This window comes from Phacochoerus africanus, chromosome 15 (assembly GCF_016906955.1).
Source record: "Phacochoerus africanus isolate WHEZ1 chromosome 15, ROS_Pafr_v1, whole genome shotgun sequence".
In the NCBI taxonomy this organism is placed as follows: Eukaryota; Metazoa; Chordata; class Mammalia; order Artiodactyla; family Suidae; genus Phacochoerus; species Phacochoerus africanus.
The window spans coordinates 56,605,105-56,623,923 of NC_062558.1; the positions used below are offsets into that span (position 1 = coordinate 56,605,105).

Below are 18,819 nucleotides of genomic sequence, written 5' to 3' on the forward strand. Positions count from 1 at the left end.
ATTCACTGGTTAGAATGGCCATCATTAAAAAGTCTACAAATAAGGGGAGTATTCATTGTGGCTCATTAGTAACGAACCCAACTAGAATCCATAAAGATGCAGATTCAATCTCTGGCCTTGCTCAGTTGGTTAAGGATCCAGTGTTGCTGTGAGCTTGGATATGGTGTGGCTGTGGTGTGGGCCAGCAGCTACAGCTCCAGTTTGACCCTCACCTGTGAACTTCCATATGTCACTGCGGCCATAAAAAGAAGAAGAAAAAAAAAAGGTCTACAAATAGGAGTTCTTTTGCAGCTCAGCAGATTATGGATCCAGCATTCTCACTGCTGTGGTGTGGGTTTGATCCCTGGCCTAGGAACTTCCAGATGCCATGGGGGGGCCAAAAAAAAAAAAAAAGTCTACACACCTGGAGGCCTAGAGGTTAAGGATTTGGTGTTGTCACTGCTATGGCTCGGGTCACTAACGTGGCGTGGGTTAGATTCCTGGCCTGGGAACTTCCACATGCTGTGGTATGGGTAAGACATATAGAAGTAGTAAGATTTGAGGTAAGCAATGAAAGGAAAATTGCTGGAGTTCCTGTCGTGGCTCAGTGGTTAACGAATCTGACTAGCAATAGGAACCATGAGGTTGCGGGTTCAGTCCCTGGCCTTGCTCAGTGGGTTAAGGATCCGAAGTTGCCATGAGCTGTGGTATAGGTCGCAGACGCAGCTCGGATCCTGCGTTGCTGTGGCTGTGGTGTAGGCCGGCAGCTGCAGCTCCGATTGGATCCCTAGCCTGGGAACCTCCATATACCACAGGAGTGGCCCTAGAAAAAGGCAAAAATAAAAAGAAAGGAAAATTGCCTGCTGAAGTCATAGTGTGAGATCTCGTGACCTATTTAGAGCAGTGTGTCTGCAAGTGCAGAAGTCATTTATTTTAGTACATTTTTTTTTTGACCGAGTCTGCAACATGCACAATTTCCCAGGCCAGAGACCCATCCCTCACCACAGCAGTGACCCAAGCCACACAGTGACAATGCTGAGTTCTGAACTGCTAGGGTACCAGGGAACTCCCTGGTGAGAGGTCAGAGAAGAGTGGGGACTGGGCAGAACTATCTCATCAGTCTGATCCCAACACTGCCAGCTCTGGACTTCTGCCTTCTCCCATGTGAGAGTGACAAGACCCATATTAGCCTAAGTTGAGCAAACTCAAATTCAGAAAAGACTGAAGCAGGCACTAGAGCATAGGCTTACAATGATAAATAAAACTCACACAAACGTAAATATTCTGGCTAACAGGAGTACTCCATTCTCTTCCTGGACATCAGGACACATGAAAAGCCAGTTGTAAATACACCCAACTTCATTGCAAACATAAGAATTAAAAATAATGACTCCAACATTCGAGCTGTCATACTCCTTGGTACTTAACTAAATGAGATGAAAAGTTATGTCTATACAAAAGCCTGCCTGTGGATGTTTACAGAGGCTTTATTCCGTAAGTGCCAAAACATAGACACAGACAATGGGCTATTATTTAGCACTAAAAAGAAATGAGATATTGGCCATCATCGAAAAGTCTACAAACAGTACGTGTTGGAGAGGATGCAGAGAAAAGGGAACCCTCCTTCACTGCTGGTGGGAATGTATGGAGACAGTATGGAGATTCCTTAAAAAACTCAATATAGAATTATCATATGATCCAGCAATCCCACTCCTGGGCATATATCCAGAGAAAACCATAATTCAAAAAAATACATGCACTCTAATGTTCACAGCAGCACTATTTACAATAGCCAAGACACAGAAACAACCTAAATGTCCAACAACAGAGGAATAGATAAAGATGGAACATTACTCTGCCATGAAAAAGAATGAAAGCATACCATTTGCAGCAACATGGATGGACCTAGAGATTATATACTGAGTGAAGTAAGTCAGACAAAGACAAGTATCATATAATATCACTTATATGTGGTATCTAATTAAAGTGATATAAATGAACTTATTAACAGAAAAAATGCAGATTTCAAACTAAACTACAATCACTATAGGTGAAACTGTTGGAGGGAGGGAGGAGTTGGGAGGGTGGAAATAAGATACACACTACTTTATAAAAAGGCAGATTAACAAAAAACTACTATATACCACAGGCAAATCTGCTCAAGTTTGTAACAACTTATGGGGGGGATGAATATATTTATATGTATGACTGACTCACTTTGCTATACACCTGACACTAACACAACATTGTAAATTAACTTTATTCCAATAAAAAAAATTTTTTAAGGATTAAAGATACTTAAAAAAAAAAGAAATGAGGTATCTAGACATGAAAAGACACAGAGGAAACTTAAATGCATACTACTACATGAAAAAAAGGCAACCTGAAAGGCTACATACAAAGCATTCCAGCTATATGACTTTCTGGAAAAGCTAAAACTACACAGACAGTAACAAGATCCATGGCTACCAGAGCTTAGGAGGGAGAGAGGAATGAGTAGACAGAGCAAAGATGATTTTTACCCCAGTGAAACTATTCTGTGTGATGTTCTAATAGTGGATACATGTCAGTGTACATGTGTCAAAACCCAAAGAATGTCCAACACCAGGAGTGAACCCTAATGTAAATGAAGGACTTTGCGTGAGGATGACGAGTCAGTGTAGGTTCATCAACTGTAACAGATGCACCCCTCTGGAGCAGGGCATTGACAGTGGGGGAGGCTGTGCTGAAGTGGGGAGAGGGAATAATAAAAGGGACTTCCTGTATTTTCTGCTCAATTCTGCTGTGAACCTAAAATTCCTTTAAGAAATGGTCTATTTATAAAAAATAATGATCCCATACATCATTCTACTCCTGTAAAGAGAGTAACACAAGAAGCCACACCATAATCAGGAGATTGCTTGGTGAGCATGAAATACAAACCAGAGGAGTGTGATGAATGGAATATTTAATGGGAGAGTTCCTGTCGTGCTCAGTGGTTAATAAACCCATGCTCAGTGGTTAATGAGGATGCAGGTTTGATCCCTTGCCTTGCTTAGTGGGTTATGGATCTTGTGTTGCCATGAGCTATGGTGTAGGTCACAATGAGGCTCGGATCCTGCACTGCGTGGCTCTGGCATAGGCTACTGGCTACAGTTCTGATTCAACCCCTAGCCTGGGAACCTCCATATGCTGTGACTGTGGCTCTAAAAAGCAAAAAAAAAAAAAAAAAAAAAGAAAAAGAAAAAGAAAAAGAATCTCTGAGTACAGAACCTGTAAACTCGCATTTCTAACAGGCAACCCAGGCATGCTGCATCAGACTTCCCTCCCCAGACATGCCCTCTCAGCTAGGCTCCTTTCCATAGCTAAATGACAGTGATTCCAAACTGAAGTCACTTTTAATAAACTGAAGAACAGGAATTCTATCTGGCTATTCCTAGTTATAAGGCATGTGGTTAATAAGGATAATAGTTTAATCTGAACATCAAAGACCACATTTTCTGGCCTTGAGGGCCATAAATTAGAGATTTTTATATTTATTACATTGATTTTTTTTCTGACAATGACAATAAAGTATCACGCTCTAACAAAAATCAATTACGATGATTTTTGTATAGATAGAAATTAAGTGTTCTAAGAAAAGAGTACTTTTTTCTAATTCACCATATTAACAGCAATAACAGCAAAAACAATATTAATCTCTAACACTTAGGAGTTCCCATTGTGGCTCAGCAGAAACTAATGTGACTAGCAGCCAAGAGGACACAGGTTTGATCCCTGGCCTTGCTCAGTGGGTTAAGGATCCAGCGTTGCCATGAGCTGTGGTGTAGGTCGCAGAAGTGGCTCAGATCCCAAGTTGCTGTGGTGTGGACCAGCAGCTATAGCTCCAATTTGAGCCCTAGCCTGGAAACCCTCATGTGCCACGGCTGCGGCCCTAAAAAAGACAAATAATAATAATAATTATCTCTACATTTAAAAGGTTCTTACTCCCTATCAGGTACAGTTCTAAATGCTTTATATTTATATTAATTCACTGATTCCTCCTAACAACGCTTTGAGGCAGAAGACTACACACACAGCAGTACTTAAAGGAGCAAGAATTCTCTCTCAGGAAGCAATCCAACATCTGTTCAAAGCCTCAAACACATACACACACCTGAGTCCAAATTTCTGCATCTGGAGGGTACAGAAGAGGTGACTGGGGCCTAAAACACTTTAAATATGAAATTCCAAAATGCCCATTTCTCCCATAATAAAATCTGCTACAAATTTTAAGTGGGTCTACATCTCAGTAATTAGTTGTGTTATAAAATGCATTCTGAGGAGTTCCCGTCGTGGCGCAGTGGTTAACAAATCCGACTAAGAACCATGAGGTTGCAGGATCGATCCCTGGCCTTGCTCAGTGGGTTAAGGATCCGGCGTTGCTGTGAGCTAAGGTGTAGGTCACAGACGCGGCTTGGATCTGGTGTTGCTGTGGCTCAGGTGTAGGCCAGCGGCTACAGCTCCGATTAGACCCCTAGCCTGGGAACATCCATATGCCGTGGGAGCAGCCTTAGAAAAGGCAAAAGACAAATAAATAAATAAATAAGTAAAATAAAATGCATCCTGAAATAATTAACTGTATTACATAATTACTTGTCTTATAGATAACAGTTGTTTTAATGCCATCATGTGTCTATTGAAAACAATGCTGACATAATGCTGACATGTTCTCCTAGACAACAGTTAGTCTTATAGGTTTACTTATTTCTTCCATCTACTCCTAGAACATGAAAACGTATCACATTATCACATTTAAACATATATACGCCCTTCTACTTGCTTTTGTAGGAGGACAAAAGCATGATTCATCTGAAGGCTGTACCAAAACACTCCAAAAAAAGTGCTTTAGCAGTTTCATCTGTGGCTCAGAGTCCATGAGGATGCAGGTTCAATCCTTGGCCTCGCTCAGTGAGTTAAGGATCTGGTGCTGCCATAAGCTGCTGCTCTGATTCGAACCCTAGCCTGGGAACTTCATGTGCTGAAGGGGGGGCCATTAAAAAAAAAAAAAAGAGTACTTTATACACACTTCATGTAGTTTTACTATCAGATAATTTGTGTAGACTCTGATTCTCAATGGTATTATGTCAATAAAGGCTATGAAAAAAGAACATTAAAAATTTTGGAATAACAGCAACAATGAAACAACAATAAAGTAGGATGTTATTTTTAAAAATACCCTGAGCAATATAACTCAGCTCATAAATAATGTCAACAGCCTACAGTAATGTCAAAATGTTATAAACCTTAAAATGTTAAATAAACAGCCTTCTTGTTGGAGGAAAAAGAGCATAACAATGATGATTAGATACAAATTTTCTTTATATGAGAGTCCAAGAAATTCGTGTCTAACATTAATCAAGAAAAAGGCTAGTATAGAATTTCGATGGCATAAAATGCAGACTAAAAGGCCTTTAATGATGAAGGACCATGTGATTATCCATATTAAAGTATGTACCTACCCCACCTTGAGACTAATCTTCAAGGACTGTAAACAAAGATGTTAATAAGGACACAGTTTTTCAATAATCTGGTTTAGTTATTGGTTTAAAAAACTCCATTCATCAATATGACAATAGGAATCAAAATTTAAGTTTTTTCAAGCTCTGTACAGCAAAGGAAACCATAAACAAAATAAAAAGACAACCTTCAAAATGGGAGAAAATAGTTGCAAATGATGCACTGGACAAGGGCTTATTTTCCAAAATATACAAACAGCTCTTACAACTCAACAACAAAAAAACAAATGACCCAGGAGTTCCCATCGTGGTGCAGAGGAAATGAATCCGACTAGGAACCATGAGGTTGTGGGTTCAATCCCTGGCCTTGCTTAGTGGGTTAAGGATCCGGTGTTGCCATGAGCTGTGGTGTAGGTTGCAGACGAGGCTCAGATCCTGCGTTGCTGTGGCTATGGTGTAGGCTGGTGGCGGTAACTCTGATATGACCCCTAATCTGGGAACCTCCATATGCCTCGGGTGGCCCTAAAAAAATCAAAGGGGAAAAAAAAAAAAAAACACACAACCCAATCAAAAAATGGACAGAAGACCTAGACAGACATTTAGCAAAAGAAGACATACAAATGGCCAGGCTCATGAAAAGCTGTTCAATGGTGCTAATTATTCTAGAAATGCAAATCAAAACTATAATGAAGTACCACCTCACATTGGTCAAAATGGTCATCCTCAAAAAGTCTACAAATAACAAATGCTAGGAGGGTAGTGAGAAAAGAGAACCTTCCTACACTGATGGTGAGAATGTAAGCTGGTGCAGCCACTATGGAAAACAGTATGAAGGTTCCTCGTAAAACTAAAAAATAGGAGTACCTGCTGTGGCACAATGGGTTAAGAATCCGACCTCACTGGCTCAGGTCACTGTGGAGGCATGGGTTTGAGGCATGTGTGTGGTGGCACAATGTGTGTGCTGTGTGCTGTGGTACAATGGGTTAAAGGATCTGGTATTGCTGCAGCTGCAGCACAGGTCACAGTTGCAGCTCAGATTCAGTCCTTGGCCCAGGAACTTCCATATGCTGTCAGTGCAGCCATTTAAAAAAAACTAAAAAATAGAGCTGCCATATGATCCAGCAATCCCACTCCTGGGCATATACCTGGACAAAACTACATTCAAAAAGATACATGCACCGTTATGTTCACAACAGCACTACTCACAATAGCCGAGACATGGAAACAACCTAAACAACCAAACAGATGAATGGATAAAGAAAATGTGCTACATATATACTATGGAATATTACACAGCCATAAAAAAGAATGAAATTATGCCATTTGTGGAGTTCCAGTCATGGCTCAGAGGAAACAAATCTGATTAGTATCCATGAGGACAAGGGTTTCATCCTGGCCATGCTCAGTGGATTAAGGATCCGGCATTGCCATGAACTGTGGTGTAGGTCACAGATGAGGCTTGGATCTGGCATTACTGTGGTGAAGGCCAGCGGCTACAGCTCTAATTAGAACCCTAGCCTGGGAACCTCCATAGGCTGCGGGTATGGCCCTAAAAAGACTAATAATAATAATAACGCCATTTGTATCAACATGAATGCACCTAGAGATTATCATACTAAGTAAAGTGAGAAAGACAAATACCATATGATTATCACTTAAATGTGGAATCTAAATTATGGCACAAATGGGCCTATCTAAATTATGCCACAAATGAAACAGAAAAAGATTCACAGACATAGAGAACAGACTTATGGTTCCCAAGGGGCAGGGAGAGAGGGATGAAGTGGGAGTTTGGGGTCAGCAGATACAATCCACAATATATAGAATGGATAAACGACAAGCCTCTACTGTAGAGCACTGGGAACTATATTCAATATCCTGCGAAAAACTCATAATGGAAAAGAAAATGAAAAAGAATGTATATAACTGAATCAGGAGTTCCCATCATGTCGCAGTTGTTAATGAATCCGACTAGGAACCATGAGGTTGAGGGTTCGATCACTGGCCTTGCTCAGTGGGTTAAGGATCCGGCATTGCCGTGAGCTGTGGTGTAGGTTGCAGACGAGGCTCGGATCCCCCATTGCTGTGGTTCTGCTGTAGGCCGGCAACTACAGCTCCGATTCGACCCCTAGCCTGGGATCCTCCATATGCCGCAGGAGCGGCCCTAGAAAAAGGCAAAAAGACAAAAAATAAATAAATAAAAAATAACTGAATCACTCTGCTATAGATCAGAAATCAATACTGTAAATCAACCATATTTCAATAAAAAATTTAAAATTTGCAAAAATTCTTAAAATTTTAAGTTTAAAGTATACATACTATTTTGTAAGAACATGTATTTCATTTAAGAGAAGCATAGTGAAGTTTTTAGGAATGAAATGCCACTATGTATATCAGTTATTTTAAATGCTTAAGCATGGGGTTAATAGATGCAAACTACTACATTTGGAGTGGATAAGCAATGAGATCCTGTGGGAAAGCAAAGGGAACTATATATATAGTCACTTGTGATGGAATAGGATGGAGGATCATGTGAGAAAAAGAATGTACATATATGTGTGACTGGGTCACGGTGCTGAACAGTAGAAAACTGACAGAACACTGTAAACCAACTATAATGGAAAAAATAAAAATCATTAAAGAATAGAATTACAATAAAAAATATGCATACATAAAAAATAAAATATGAAAAAAAAAGCTTAAGTGAAAAATAAAAGAAATGAAGCAAATATGGCAAACCATTAACAACTGTTAGGAGTTCCCATTGTGGCTCAGTGGTTAATGAATCCAACTAGGAACCATGAGGTTTCGGGTTTGACCCCTGGCCTTGCTCAGTGGGTTAAGGATCCGGTGTTGCCATGAGCTGTGGTGTAGGTTGCAGACTCGGCTCAGATCCCAAGTTGCTGTGGCTGTGGCATAGGCCGGCAGTTACAGCTCTGATTAGACCCCTAGCCTGGGAACTTCCATATGCTGCGGAAGCAGCCCTAGAAAAGGCAAAAAGACAAAAACAAAAACAAAACAAAACAAAAAAGACTCATTAAATTGACGTTACAAGCATACTTATACAAGTGTTTCTTATACTAGGCTCCACTTTTCCTTTTTTTTTTTTTTTTTGGTCTTTTTGCCATTTCTTGGGCCGCTCCCAGAGGTTCCCAGGCTAGGGGTCTAATCGGAGCTGTAGCTGCCAGCCTACGCCAGAACCACAGTAACTAGGGATCTGAGCCGTGTCTGCAATCTACACCACAGCTCTCGGCAATGCCGGATCGTTAACCCACTAAGCAAGGGCAGGGATCTAACCCGCAACCTCATGGCTCCTAGTCAGATTTGTTAACCACTGTGCCACGACGAGAACTCCCTAGTCTCTACATTTCTGCACGTGTGAAACTTTTTATAATAAGTACCAAAAAAATACACATATCCTCCTTAAATCTATTCTACTTCTAGGAATTAATTCTACAAATATAACTCTGTCCACTAAAAAAGGCCTAAAAACAATTACCAGTAACAGGAGGTAGATGGGCCCCTGGGCTGAGAACAGCTGGGACTTGTCAGGCTGAATAAATTGGGCCTTGCTTCTCTTTGACACATCAAAGGGAAAGTTAATGGCAGGAGCTGAGCTCTGCTGGAGTAGAGAGATAAGATGACCACTTCAATCACTACTGGGGTCAAGGAAACCTCCCCAATTACACATGCACAGAAAAGATTCCTAGGGGTCAAAAGGAAAGGGGTGCCAGGCCATAATAAGTCCTGTTAACCTTCCCATAAGCCATTGCTCAGGGATTCATCTTGGCCAAAAATGCACACGCATATGAGGAGGGCCCTGGGTCTGGTCAGGTGTGAGAAATAAAACAAGATAATTGGCCAAATGAAAACAAAGACCCAGAAGAACTGCCCCATATAAGTAATTTAAATCACCTCCCTGGTGCACTCCTCATTCAGGAAGACACCAGCACTTACACCCCTCTTTTGGGTGTGTATTTCTGCCTTGCTCTGTCCTAAATAAACTACTTATCTGTGTGCTCCCCCACATGCCTACTTGAAACATTCTTGCCTTCAAAAGAGGGCGAGAATCAGGGTAACTCTGCTTTTCGTCTCTAGCTGGTCTAGTAGCCAGGATTCCTGGCTCTCACCCAGGAGGTCCAGATTCAATTCCTGAGCAAGAAATTAAGATCTCACTTCAAGCCATCACTCACTGCTGTTTCCCCAAAATCACTGAGAGCCCAGATTGAGGCCTTCAAAAGCTATTTGCCATTAAAAAAAAAAAAAACAGGCTCTTGAGGAAATGGCTAATTGTGATATTGGGGAAAAACGTGTATTATGAACCCTACACATTTGATAGTTTCCTATACCTGATAGGATAAGGAAACTATCAAAAACCATGGGGTCACATCAAAAGTACTAAGGCACCAATCTGAAAGGTTCCTACTTGGCATAGATGGGATAATTCGAGCATCAGTAATAACAGCAATGAACTGAAACATATCAAAATGTTTAAACCTGTGACTTTTTAAAGACGTTTAAGTTCATTGGTCTTCTAGTGAATCAATTAATTATTATGAAGCCTGATAAATAAAAGGAGAGAATCGAACATTTATCCCGCATTTCAGTCATCCAATTATTTCGGAAAGCAACTAACTACCACAGGGACATTTTCCATGATACAATTTGTCCAGCTGTTTATCTCATCTACCAGAAGAATGATGACAAAAGAAAGAAAACCATCAGAATGTTACCCTTTTACAAACTCAAGATAATGGACATTAGCAATATACACCAACAACAGCTACCATAGCAAAAAGAGGTAAACTGGGAGTTCCCACTGTGGCTCAGTGGTAACAAACCCAGCCAGTAACCATGAGGATGAGGGTTCCATCCCTGGCCTCATTCAGTAGGTTAAACAGTCTGGTGTTACCATGAGCTGTGGTATAGGTCCCAGATGTGGCTCAGATCTGACATTGCTGTGACACAGGCTGGCAGTAGTAGCTCCCATTCAGCCCCTAGCCTGGGAACTTCTATATACCTCAGATGTAGTCCTAAAAAAACCAAAAAAAAAAAAAGAGAGATACAACCAGACATTATATGCTTCCTGACAAATATACATCACCTATGAAGTATTTGTATAAAACCAAAAATATCTGAAAAGGCTCTATGTAACCACCAATTAACAAGGAATGCAGAGGACAGAAAACATGTTAATGAAATCATGAGGATGCAATGAGAAAAATCCAGAATTTTACAAGACAAACAGTAATTTTTTTGAACTAACTATAAGGAGGAAGAAACAAACAAAAAAAAAAACAGAGAATCAATCCAGGAGATCCCATACCCAACCAACAGGAGAAAGAAAGAAAAAGCAGGTAAAATTATCAAAGTCATTTTAGAAGAAAACATCTCATAACCGAAGAGACGCTATGACCTCAGAATACGTAGCCAAGAAAACATCAAAAACAATGAGTGAAAAAACACCCATGACTGGACACAGTTGCTTTCATCATAAGCCCTTCTGTACTATTTTTTTTTTTTTTTATTTTAGGGGCATGTCAGAGTTTCCGCGCCAGGGATTGAACCTGAGCCACAGCAGTGACAACATTGAGTTCCTAACTGCTAAGCTATCTAGAACTCCTCTCTGTATTGTATTTTTACCATGTTCATGTATTATGTTAATAAATACTAACAAAAGAAAAAGAGGAGTTCCTGTTGTGGCTCAGTGGGTTAAGGACACAGCATTGTCTCTGTGAGGATGCAGTTCCATCCCTGGCCTCGCTCAGTGAGTTAAGGATCTGGCATTTCTGTGAGCTGTAGTGTAGGTTGCAGATGCAGCTCTGATTCCACCACTGACTTGGGAACTTCCATGTGCTGCAGGTGCAGTTGTGAAAAGAAAAAAAAAGCAAGGCTCCCAAAACATCCCATAAGATCCAACACCCCCAATACACTGGGCCCACATACCTCACCCCACTCAGCCAGGGATCTGTGGGCTTTGGGAAGCCCAAAGTGTCAGCTCCGACTTTCCTGGGGTGAAGAGAATTTGCAGTTTCACAGTGTAATAACTTGTCCACTAGGTGGCCCTCTGAGCATCAGGACCATCCTAGGGAGCACGCAGAGCAGCTGTGGTGATCCCTGGCCCCAGGGGGTGGTCAGGGAGGGGAGATAGCCGCTGGCCTAAGTGGATACAGAGGGCAGTTCATGTGGAGGTGAAGGAAAGGGTTAAGGGACTGACTCCAAGTTGAGCGGCAGTGAGGAGCAGGAAGAAGTAGGCCTCCATGCCCCTATGTAGGGCCACTTGCCACCACCATAGGCTGAATGTGGCCCAAGGCTCTTCAGGGTCTTCCAAGGTCACCCTTACTCATCTGAGTTCCAGAACTTGGGGGAGAGCACAGCCCAGGCCCCTGAGCACCCACCCTTGTCCCTCCTCGTCTGCCTGGCACTCAAGCTGGGCTCTGCCAGGAAGAAAAGCAAAGAAGTCTGCATTTCCCAGCAGCAGACAACCGATTTCCCTCAGCTCCTGTTTCAATGGAAAGCAGAACAAAACCAGTTTCCCCAAACAACATGGCCTGGCCAGGCAGATAGGGAGGCCATGGATAGACTGAGCCACGTTGCTCTCTCCATGGGTCTGGACAGCTCCTGGGACCTCCCTCTAAATTACAAGCCATCATTTATCAAATGTTCAGATTCAGCGAGTTTAGTCGGCGAGGAACCAAAGCAAAGGAGTGAAGCTCTTTCTTGTGAACAGTGAACATTCCCCCAAATGACAGCCAGATGAGGACAGGGCCACCCAGAGATCTTACCTGGAGCCTACAGATACCAGGGGAGCCACTTAATTGGACTCGGCATTAAGAGGATTCACACAGGCCTGGGTCTCAGCAGCACCATAGCCTGGAGGACGGGCTAGGAAGGAACCAAAGGTCAGCAGAGCCAGACTGGACTAAGCCGCTTTAGTTTGCTAAAACCCAGCCTGCTCTGGAGGTCCAGCACAGTTGCTCTGTGGAAGTGCGAGAGTTCCCAGCCCTCTGAGCGCCTGGGGAACCAGCTGTAGGGTATTGGGAATCTGTGCTCATAGCCCTGCTCCCTACAGCCCTAAAGCAGAGAAAATGCAGGGCCCAGCAATCTGTAACGCACAGCAGCAGATCCAGCAGCAGATCAACCTCCCTACCCAGTCTTTTCTTCCCCTCAACTGATACCTCCTTGAGCACTGTTAACCCTCTACAGCTCAGAATCTGCCCTTACTTAGTTTCGTGATTCTTCTACAATTTACTCATCACAGGGCTTGAGCATCAGAGCACCTGGGTTAAATTCTGCCTCACAGATTCCTAAGCAGGTGATCCCAAGTCAACTTAACCTTTCAGTTTCCTCATCCAGAAAACAGGAATAATGCTGTCTATCTCACTGGATGTGTGACATCATTCAGTCACTCAACAAACATAGTGAGCACATACTAGGCATTCGGAGTTCTAGATGCCACCATTCTATGTGCTCAGCATGCACCAGTAACTGGTCTAAGCGCATTTAATCCTTTAACTCATTTAGTTGTCACAACAGCTCAATAACAACATCCACTGCAGTAACCCCAAGAGTAAATACTAAATCTGTGCTCAATTTCTCTGCATCTTTGTATCAACCCCACAGATGATCGATCTCTAATAAAAGAAAAACAAAAGTAGCACCAACTGAAGTAACAGAATGCCCCCACACAATGCTATAACTAATAAATTATACACAATTTAAATTAAAATTGAAAGTGCACAGCAGCTCCTGCTTTACAGAATTATAATTTTCAGGGAAGAAAAACTGCCTGATAATACATACTTGAAGAAAGTGTCAAACTCACAGGCAATTTAATAAATAATTTGTAACAGCAAATATGTATTGTATTTGCTAAACTACCATTAAATAGCTCCCATCTAAATTATTCTATTTGTGATGGGCCACTCCAATTTGCCTTTAGAAATTGGATCGTATTCCGCCCCAGCTGCTGGGAGTACTGGCTTTTGGCAGTTAGCACTCAACTGTGGGCCAGCTTTTAGAATTGTCTCCATTGAAAAAACCACCTTGCTCCTGTGCAAACCTCCTTCCTAGGGCAACCAGAACCCAATGATAGATCATCACACCTCAACTAGGAAAGACTCTGAAGAGCCATCCTATTTTCAGTTACTCTACAGGGTCAGCTGAAACCTTTGTTTAGACTACATTACAGCCCAACATCCCCCTCTGCCCAATCCAGCTCCCTTCCCTTCCCTTCCCTTGTATGGGAATCTCAACTGCCTAACACACTTTCTGAACAATACACTTCCAAACAGTGAAACTCCATCACAGTGTGTTACCCAGAGAACTGGGGCATTAAACATTTCCAAGACCTGGACACTGATGCAATACTTTCAGATAGCAACTTTGCAATATACATATCAAGAATCTAAAATATTCATATTATTGAGAAGCAAGAGAATAGAAAGTGTCTGGGCTCTAAAGCACAGATTCAAATCCCTGCTCTCTGTAAGAAAGCTTTGAGACCTGAGTCTTGGTCTTCTCATCTATAAAAGTGGGACAAATAATATCTACATTTAGAATTGCTATTTTAACTTTAGAGTTGTAATAATGTTCCTGTTCAAAGTGGAGGGCATATGTAAAAGCACCTGGTACACAATGCTTGCTTAATCAGCAATTAACACTGCTTATCATCTGACTTTAAATGTTACTTTCTCTTCCAATTTACCAATAATCCAAGTCAAAAAAGGGAGGAACCCTCTCCATACTAAACATCCTGGTAAATCGTGGGCCCATGAAGATGGAGTCTGTATCTATCTAGTTCAGTGGTTCTTAAACTGTAGTGAACTTGGTAAAATACCCTGGAGGGCTTCTTAAAAACCTAGATCGCTGGGCCCCACCTCCAGAGTCTCTGATTCAGTAGTTCTGAGATAAGGCCCAAGAATCAGCATTTCTAACAAGTAACCAAGTGATGCTGACACTGATCAGGGACCACACTTTGAGACCCTGTGGTGTAAGTTTATCACTGAATCCCTCTGTATTAATTCAGGCCCATTCCTAATACACGGAAGATATTTAAATATTTGTTGCTTGACTAAGACATATAATAAGTAAGTCTATTATACTGTTATTTATTTACAAAAGTAAAAAACTACATTATTGTCTAAAAAGGAGGAATGATTAAACAAAATATGTACTATTCTAAATGTAACCATTAAGAAATACAAGGGAAACCAACAAAATGAAAAGGCAACGTATCAGATGGGAGAAATATCTGCAAATCATATATCTGACAAGGGGTTAATATCCAAAACATATAAAGAATTCACACAACTCAATAGAAAAACAAAATCTGATTTAAAATTGTGCAGAAGCTCTAAAGAGACCTTTTTCCAAAGGAGACATACAGATTGGCCAACAGGTACATGAAAAGATGCTCAACATTCACTAATCATCAGGTAAATGCAAATCAAAACCACAATCAGCTGTTACCTCACATATGTTAGAAATGCTATTATCAAAAAGAAATGCTATTATCAAAAAGACAAGAAATAACAAGTGATGACAGGGCTACGGAGAAACGGGAACCCTTGCACACTGTTGGTAGGAATGTAAATTGGTGCAGCCATTATGGAAAACAGTATGGAGATTTCTCAAAAAAATTAAAAGTACCATGGGGGGAAGAAAAAGTATCATAGGACCCACAGCTACACTTCTGAGTTATTATCCAAAGGAAACAAAACCACTAACTTGAAAAGATAGCTGCACCCCATGTTTACTGCAGCATTACTTACAGAGCCAAGACATGGAAGCAACTAAAGTGTCCATGGATAGATGAATGGATAAAGAAGATGTCATACATATATACAATGGAGTTGCATTCAGCCATAAACAGGAAGGAAATCTTAACCTGGGCAGACCTTGAGAGCATTATACTGTGAAATAAGTCAGAGAAAGACAAATACTGTATGATCTCACTTGTATCGCTTGTATGTGGAATCTTTTTTTTTTTTTTTTAAGGGCTGCACTTGCAGCATATGGAGGTTCCCAGGCTACGGGTCAAATTGGAGCTGTAGCTGCTGGCCAAAGCCACAGCAACCCCAGATCTGAGCTGCACCTGCGACCTACACTACAACTTAGAGCAATGCCAGATCCTTAAACCCAATGAGCGAAGCCAGGGATCGAACCTACCTGCTCATGGATACTAGTCAGACTGGTTTCCACTAAGCCACAAAGGTAACTCCTGTATGTGGAATCTTTAAAAAAAGAAAAGAAAAGGAAAGAAAGGGGGGAAAAAAATACAAGGATACAAAGAAAAGATCAGACTAGTGGTATCAGAGGTAGAAGATAGGGGGGTGGGTAAAATGGGTAAAAGGGGTCAAAAGGTATAAACTTCTAGCATTAAGTCCTAGAGATGTAACATACAGCATGGGGACTATAGTTCTTTATCATATATATACACACACACACACGCACACACACACTATACATATAGTATACTATTACAGTATAGTATGGTGAAGAGCATTGTGTATTTAAAAATTGCTAAAAGAGTAGATTTTTTTTTTTTTTTTGTCTTTTTAGGGCCACACCCAAGGCACATGGAAGTTCCCAGGCTAGGGGTGGAAATGGAGCCGTCGCTGCTGGTCTATAACACAACCATAGCAATGTGAGATCCAAGCCACATCTGTGACCTACACCACAGCTCACAGCAACGACAAATCCTTAACTCACTGAGCAAAGCTATGGATCAAACCCTCATCCTCATTGATACTCGTCGAGTTCATTACCACTGAGCCACAATGAGAACTCCAAGAGAACAGATCTTAAAATCTCATCAAAAGAAAAAAATGTGTAAATATGTGTGGTGATGGATGTTGGACAGACTTTCTGTGGTTATCATTTTGCAATAATTAAAAATATTGAATCATTATGTTATAAACCTGATACTAATGTCAATTATATATCAATAAAAATGGAAACACAAGTAAAATAATGCTATAGAAATGCACATAAATATATACCAAACCATAAGTGAAAAATGGTAACACAAAATTGTATTTATATCAATTTATTTTATTTTTGTCTTTTTTTAGGGCCGCACCCGCAGCATATGGAGGTTCCTGGGCTAGGGGTCTAGTCAGAGCTATAGCCGCCAGCCAACACCACAGCCACAACCACACCAGATCTGAACTGAGTCTGCGACCTACACCACAGCTCATGGCAACGCCAGATCTTTAACCCACTGATCAAGGCCAGGGATCAAACCCGAAACCTCATGGTTCCTAGTCGGATTCGCTTCTACTGCACCATGACAGGAACTCCTGTATTTATAACAAACTAATTAAATACACATGGATTTATGACAAGAAACTGCAAAAAATTACTTCATTTTTGAGTTTAGGATTATGGGAATTCTAGATTTTTTTTCTTCCTTTTTTTTGTTTTTCTTTTAGGGCTGCACCTGCATCATATGGAGGTTTCCAGGCTAGGTGTCGAATCGGAGTTACAGCTGCTGGCCTATGCCACAGCAACGGCAAATACAAGCCACGTCTGCAACCTACACCACAGCTCACGGTAATGCCAGATCCTTAACCCACTGAACAAGGCCAGGGATGGAACCCAGAACCTCATGGTTCCTAGTTGGATTCATTTCTGCTGCGCCATGACAGAAACTCCTAGATTTTTTATTATTGTTTAAAGTTTACTCAGAAGATACTTTAAGATTGACTAAATATAAAATAGCAACACTAAATAATTAGATAAGTGTATACTCAAATAAAACTATAGATACCACAGTGTATTGTAACCAAAATTAAACAACTATATATCAGAGGCTAATATAACTTAGCTATTAGTTTCCTAAAAATTGGTGGTATAAAGCGCTATTGGGAAGGTGACCCAGAAACAACTGGAAAATACACACACACACACACACACACACACACACACACGGCCATAAATTACCTGCCACAGGAGGGACAATGCCAGAAAAACGCACAGTTGCATGTTCTCCATTAACTTCAACTCTCCGACCAGTGACATCTGATGTCGAAGTGTCATTCATTATAACATAGCCAGAATCCAAACTATGAGGAAATCTAGGAAGAAAACACAACAATGGCAAGATTTCAGTAAAATTCTTTAAAAAAATACAAAACTCTGTCTAGTCACTTATGATGGAACACTTAATGTGAGAAAAAAGAATGTATACATGTATTTGTAACTGGGTCACTATGCTGTACAGTAGAAAAATGTATCAATAAATGATAAAAATAAAGAAAGAAATAAAAAAAATATATATATAATATATATTTTTTTTAAATTGCGTTGTCACTGCTGTGGCTCTAGTTACTGCTGTGACACAGCCAAAAACAAAAACTTCATTTAGGTATTCATGAAGTCAATGCTTCTGACCAATTTAGTTTTTATATTTTGGTGAACAGAAGAACCTAAAGGTTTATGTACTAGACTCTCATAACTGATTCTTATTTTACTGTTTAACTATGTTTGAAAATCAAATACATTTTTTAGAGTCCCCTGGTGGCTCAGCAGGTTAAGGACCTGGTGTTGTCACTGCTGTGGCACAGGTTCAATCCCTGGCCCAGAAACTTCCCAGGGCACAGCCAAAAGAAAAGGAAAGGAAAAGAAAAAAGAAAAACCACTGGAGTTCCTTGGTGGCTCAGTGGGTTAAGGATCTGGTGTTGTCACTGCTGTGGCTCAGGTCGCTGCTATGACACAGGTTCAATACCTGGCCTGGGAACTTCTGCATGCCAAGGGAACAACAAAAAGAAAAAAGAAAAGAAAAAAAAAAAAAGGATCACTGAATCATTGAGAGAACTCTGAGAAAATACTCAAAAGGGAGAGGAGAAAAAAACCCTACAAAAGAGTTAGGAGGAAAAGCCAGAAAAGATAAAGTGAAAACCAGACCCCCGGTGTCTTAGAATCCAAGGTCAGTAGGAATAAAGGAGCAACAGCATCAGATGCTATGAGACTAGGGCTTAAAACCTTTGTGTTCTTTCTGCTAACACAAATACAGTTCTCCACTGTACCTCATCTTTGTCAAAATGAAACCTAGCTTCCATTATAAAAAGTCAGCAATGTTGCAGTGCAAGGATTTTGAAAAGACCATAAGTTACAGGAGAAAGTACTTTTCTCCAATAACAATATTACCATATTGCACAAAATTAGAAAAATATACACTGCTAATCACATCTTCTTAGGATAAAAAATCAAAATAAATTTTTTGGCTGCATTTGCAGCACACAGAAGCTCCAATGCCAGGGACTGAATCCATGCTAGAACAGTAACACAAGCCACAGCAGTGATAACGCCAGATCCTTAACCTGCTGAGCCACCAAGGAACTCCTAAAATCACACTTTT

General features: G+C 40.8%; 1 protein-coding gene across 2 annotated transcripts in view; it reads right to left on the reverse strand.

The window, feature by feature from the left end:
- TBCE (tubulin folding cofactor E) overlaps positions 1 to 18,819 on the reverse strand; it is an 84,821-nt gene that overhangs the window by 46,637 nt on the left and 19,365 nt on the right. For both annotated transcript variants that reach the window (XM_047759483.1, XM_047759485.1), the window contains one exon: positions 17,403 to 17,536. In XM_047759483.1, the coding sequence (XP_047615439.1) occupies positions 17,403 to 17,502 (100 nt within the window). In that variant the 5' untranslated portion in view covers positions 17,503 to 17,536. The remainder of the gene's footprint in view (positions 1 to 17,402; positions 17,537 to 18,819) is intronic.